The sequence below is a fragment of the Halyomorpha halys genome, unplaced genomic scaffold (assembly GCF_000696795.3).
Source record: "Halyomorpha halys isolate HHAL.00 unplaced genomic scaffold, Hhal_1.1 Scaffold298.1, whole genome shotgun sequence".
Taxonomy (NCBI): domain Eukaryota; kingdom Metazoa; phylum Arthropoda; class Insecta; order Hemiptera; family Pentatomidae; genus Halyomorpha; species Halyomorpha halys.
This window is the reverse complement of record NW_027107540.1, coordinates 465,726-471,828: the sequence shown is the minus strand read 5'-3', so window position 1 is coordinate 471,828 and position 6,103 is coordinate 465,726. Positions and strand designations below refer to the sequence as shown.

The 6,103-nt window shown below is 30.3% G+C and overlaps 1 protein-coding gene across 1 annotated transcript in view; it reads right to left on the bottom strand.

Moving 5' to 3' along the window:
* The window catches only part of LOC106680903 (uncharacterized), a 132,838-nt gene extending 126,743 nt beyond the window's left edge, over positions 1–6,095 (bottom strand). The window contains exons 1-4 of the mRNA XM_067045893.1: positions 5,902–6,095; positions 4,258–4,362; positions 972–1,088; positions 502–618 (exon numbers count right to left, since the gene is read on the bottom strand). Of these exons, the coding sequence (XP_066901994.1) occupies positions 502–618; positions 972–1,088; positions 4,258–4,362; positions 5,902–5,953 (391 nt within the window). The 5' untranslated portion in view covers positions 5,954–6,095. The remainder of the gene's footprint in view (positions 1–501; positions 619–971; positions 1,089–4,257; positions 4,363–5,901) is intronic.
* Positions 6,096–6,103: the final 8 nt, after the last annotated feature.

The window sequence follows — 6,103 nt, the reverse complement described above, 5'->3', positions numbered from 1 at the left end:
CCCCCCGATAAACTTCTTCAAGAATTGTTATTATAGGTTATTGGATATCGATATCAAAATATCGATATTTCGAAATCGATATCCCATCCCTAGTTGTAGCTGAAATAAGTATTTCAAAATCAATATTGAAACTGAATTCCTACAAATATAATTCAACTTAGTAATATTATTTATTTACTTTTCTAAATTTGTTTATAAATAAAACATTAATAAAAAGAAAAAAAAAGTGACGTTCGAAGAATATTATAACATTTACTCATTATGTGGTGTATTAGAATGTCTTTAATGTTTTTCAAATTGCAATGTCAATCCATAACCCAGTATAAATAAATATTTGAAAGTTTTGGAACTCAGGCCCTCAAGTATTTACGTCTTGGCTCTATTGATCAATTCACAATTCAACATGATTTGTTCTGTTACTTTTTCCTATATTATGGACAATCTAAATGTGGATTTCTTCACAGACTATTTTTAACAAACAAATATGAAGGATATACTCACCGGTATATTGGCTGTTGGCGGTAATATTATGAAAGGATATTGATGCCGTTGTTAATCCCGAACTCCCCTTGGTATTATTTGTGCCAGATTCATTTTTTTGTGTTGTATGTCGTGAATCTATAAAAAAGAAAAAAAATTTGTCTTAGCACTTATAAAAAAAAAGTCTAAAAGAATAGCATTTTTAAAAACATTAATAAAAACAAAAAAAAGTGACGTTCAAAGAATATCATAATATTTTACTCATTATGTGGCGTATTTAATACGCCCATAATGTTTCTAATTTTTTTTCGAATTGCTAAATCAATGCATAACAAAGTATAAATAAATACTTGAAAGTTTTGGAACTCAGGACCTCAAGTATTTTCGTTTGGCTCTAATAATCAATTCCCAGTTGAACATGATTTGTTCTGTTACTTTTTTAATCATTATGTAGCGTATTAGAATGTCTTTAATTTGAAGAGTATACTCACCGTTATATTGGGTGTTGTCTGTAGTATTAAACAACGGTATTGATGCCGTTGTTATTCTACAAACTTCATTTTTAATGTTCACGTTAGATTCAGTCTGTGGTTTTCTATATTGTGAATCTATAACAAAAAAAAAATAAAAAATAACAGGTTGTCTTAGCACTCGTAAAAAAATTCTAAAAAGAATAGGCTGTTGCTGAAATACGTATTTCGGTATCAATATTGAATCTTAAATCCTAAGAGTATAATCCAACTTAGTAAGATTATTTTTGTCTGTTCTCTATCTGTTTTTTTTTAATTTGTGCTATATAATATAGAGTAGATATTTATACAATTTGATTTTAGCAAAAAAGTTGCTGTGACATTTCAGGCATACACCTCTTGAATGCATAATTTTAGTTTCGTACAAATTTTACCTTTTTTAGCTATTAAAAATGACTAGTATACGTGTTTCGGCTACAGTCTGTTCTAGCTAGACTTAGTACTAATCAATAAAATATTTAAATATTTTAGTGCTTAATAAAATAAAAATAAATAAATGATATTAATAAGATGTTTTATTTTATATTGGCTTCCTAACATGTATAAAGAAAGTTTGATTCTTTCACACTCCGTTTGCAATCACTCAGAGACAGAGGTAGTATATAATTAATAATATACATTAATGTATTTCGAAATTAATGAAATATTTAACTGTTTTTAAAATATGGTGAAGAAATATAGCTATAAATATAGCTTGTCCACTTATTGAATGGGATAAATAATGAACTGACTCATCATCAAACACTTCAGATGTAATTAACACTTGTTGGCTTTCCTATCATATTTATTTTTTTAGACGTAGTATTTTTAGTACAGTATTTATTTTTTTAATGTCTTGCTGTTTATAGCTTAGAGTAATTGTCAAATCTCCGATCTATTTGCCCCCAGTATCGTATCAATCCTATGCCCTTTTCCATTGCTTCTTAGTTCAGACATGTATGATCATTTTCTCATATAATTCATCAGCCAAAACTCTTCTCGATCGATACACTGCTCTCACACAGTTACATATCTCTAGTATGGTGGTTTCTTATTATATAATTCTTAGTTCGCTGATACGGGTTTTCAATTGATTTGTTAATCAGATTCCAGAGCTGTGTTATTGACAAAAAAAAGAGTGAGGTTGGATGGACTTGATTAGTGTTTTATCAAACAAATGTTTTAATTCAGCAGTTTAAATCGTCCCATTTACTGTGAAAAATTCGTTATTTTTCGAGTCACTTTCCTTGTAGAGCTTTCATCCAGTTTTACTTTCCACTCCTTATCTTGTCTTACGTTCGGAGCAGAGAGATTTATTGCGTAAAGACGCATGCCTCTGTCAACAAACGTCTTTTATTTATTTATGCCTTCTATATTGGCAAATTTCACTGACTTAAAAGTTTTTAGCGCACTTTGTGTATGCATGTACTGGATTTGTTCATCACCTTATTCATTACGCCCAATGTGGCCTCCCTCATTTCATATTCTCTTTGACGAGATCCCTTTTCTTTTGGGCTGGGGCTCGAAGATTCACAACTATGACATTATAGTTCGACGTAATAGGCAAAGCTAAGCGTGACAGGCGCAAATTCCTTGTTCTCTGAGATAAATTTTGATGTATTCAAGTCATAAATAACTCTCTCCAAAAAATGTTTCGAATCAAAATTTTAAAATGTTTTTATGTTGGTGGGACTACTGGATATGTAAAATAAACAAAAATAATAAAAAAATCATCACCACAATCATTTATGTAGAAATGTTCAACAGTGAATACAGTCCAAGAAATAAAATCAGTGTGCTGCTTCTCAAGAGAAAGATTAAAGATAAAGGAGGAGATAGAGTTAATAGCTGTTAGTAGCCTATGAATACAACTAAATAATTATGGAAATGTTTTACCCGGAATACTAGTTCAGATCATAATGTATAATAATTATATCTAATTATGAAAAGGTAAAAAAGAAAAAAAGAGAAAAAAATATGTCATCGGCGAGTTCATATGGTAAAGGAAGAGTCGGATAACAGGATCTCAAGTATAATGGTTGCTTTCAAAAAATGAAAAGAAAATATCAGAGAAGAATAAATTCAGAGGTTGAAGAATAAATTTTCTAATTATAGGTCGACGATAATTTAAATAAAGTAGTTAGTATTAAAATATCATTTACTGTATACCTATGGAATGGATCATTATTATATAAGATGTTTTCGACATATCACAGAACCTTTTTTTGAATGATAAATGCATGGTACAGAATAGAAGGAGGAAAGCAATAAATCCCTTTATGCACACAGTAGACACTAATGATTTGGAGAAAGAGGAATAAAGTGGACATCCATGAAACTGCCACAAATGCAAGAAATCACAATATTTAATGTTAAATATTTATGCAAAAAATGATACAGTTCTGTCGAAGAGGATAGCAAAATAACTTCAAACAATACGATATCAAACAAGTCGACCTTAGTAGGAAAATTCAATGTCCATTGTCCAAATATCGTATAAAATTTGCTCTTGTAGATGATCCAGTGAAATAACTATTATTAGTGGGATTTTAGTGCAATAAATCATCTTAAATTAATAGTATTCCTACTTCACCATGGTCTGATTGCGTAATATCCTGACCTAAATAAATGTATATCATACATGGAAATACAATAGCCCTTCGATTTGATACATAATTCAGAATATTCTTTTCTAGTTATTTCGTAGAAGTCATATCTAATTTAAAGCAAACAAAAAAATCTGATAAACGATAGATTTAATATATTCATAACTTCTATATATACACTACCGGTCAAAAGTTTAAGACTCTTAATTTTTGGGAATAAAACCTAACTAAAAAAATTTTATCACAAAGAAGTACATAAAATAATACAATTTTACAGGAAATTAGAAAAAAAATTAATAAATAATAAATTGATCTTTAACGGGTGTTCTATGTCATTTATATGCACAAAGAGCGAAATAGAGCCTAACGGATTCAAAATCATGTTTAACCATTAATATGGAGAATTTTGACTCACTTTTAATAGTTTCCATACCAAAAGGCAATGTTCAACAAAAATAAGAAAAAGTGGATATTTTGGTTCCTAATTCATTTAAAAATAGGAAATTAAGATAAACAAAAAAAAAATTAAATTGAACTATGCAAGTCTGCGCACAGTTTTAATTCAGCATAATTGATGCTTTTAAACATTTGATCGGAATTGTAAATACTGTATAGGAATTACCTAAAATCTGTATACAAATTATGATATTTTGGATACTTACTTTCAGTTTCCACCATAGAACCACTTCTCTTCTGGATATTTGATTTTCCTCGACTTTTCCATATTCGGCCATGTCCTTTTTTCAATTTTTTATTGTTTTTGATTTCTATAATATCATAACCATTTTAAAATATGATAATGAAAAATACATTTATTTAAATATTGGTGTACTAGTATTGAAATATTGGTGTACTAGTATTATAGATGAAGTAAAATATTTCAATTAAATCAGGCTGATATACTTCATCGATATAATGTTTAAAGTTTATTTATTTTATTTAACAACGTTTCAGCATCTTCTAAGCCAACTTCAGGATTTTTGAATTATCTTACACAAATTAGGTTACTTTAAACAGATAAAAAAGCGATGTTGGGTTTTACCATTACAATTCCTCTTACCTCTTACGTGTTATCATCCTATTTAATGAACTTTTATTTATGTAATTGCTTCAACTTTAATTTTAGTTTTTTTAATTTGTCCATTATCTTATCCATATTAGATTACGTTTAACTAGCCAAATGATAATACTAAAACTGCACTAACTGTACTCTTTCCACATGCAATATAGTATAATTCAAATAACAATGTAAGTTTCTGTTATTACAATGTCAATGTAACAACGCAATATACTTTTACGGGATAGAATGTCATCTTTTTTGATTCTATCTATCCATCTGGTTTTTGACCTCTCACGTGTTCGTTTGTCATTCAAGAGTGGCATTTCTTGTTGTTTTGAGCCATTCGTCTCACCCAACTTTATCGTCCACGTACGCTTGGATTTTCTGTTTTATTAGTGCACCCCACCAACGTGCACCCCACCATTTACAACTGATGCTCTTCTAATCACTTCTTCTAGGGCTAAGTTGAATATGATTGGCTAGAATCCATCATCCTGTTTCAGATTTGTTTTAACTTGAAAGGCTTCAGATACTTCTTGTATCAAGAGTTTCCATTCGGGATCATTGGTACACGTTTTTGTTTTATCAACTTCTCGGGGATTCCCAGCTCAGCCATGATCATCCAAAGACGGTTTCTGTCTACAGAATCACAGGCTGCTTTGATAAATAGGGCGTGCACATCCTCATCTACTTCCCATCACTTTTCGAGTATCTATTTTAGGTATATTGGTAATTATTTTGTAAGCAACCGGAAGGAGTGCTATTCCTCTGTAACTGTCGCACTCATACCTGTTGCCCTTCTTCAGGATAGGAAAGAGTAGGCCTGTGTTCCAGGCGTCTGGTACCTTTTCCTCCTCTCATATTCTCTAGATTAGTTATAATAACTTGGCTCTTGGAGGTTTTTCACCATCTTTAAACAACTTAGATTGCAGGCCGTCTATTGCTAAGGCCTTGCTGCTCTTAAGTCTGTCGATAGCAGTTTCAATATCAATGATATCCAGTTTTTCCACCTCTTATTGTACGTACAAACAGTGCTGTTTTAGTATTGTTATCTGATTTAATTTGGTTAAAGGATACCTAATTTGAATATGATAATGGGAAAAGACGTGGAGATAGTTTGCAAGAGGCTGAAAGGTTGATAAATATTAACAATGAAATTCGTTTATTTATTTAACCGTTTTATATACCATACTATTAAAATAGATTACAAATTATACTTTACTATCGAAAATAAGGATTAACTTACGATTTTTCGTTAGAAAGGGTTCACTGGATACATTTTCAATTGTTCCTTTCATTGCTCCTAAAAAAGTTTTAGGAAATGGGGATTCTGTCTCAGTGTTTTCTCCTGTTTCTTGTTCTAAAAAAACCTTGGGTGTTGAGAATCCATTCTTAATTGTTTCTTTCGTTTGTCCTAAAAAAGATTTAGGGATCGATGATTCTGTCTC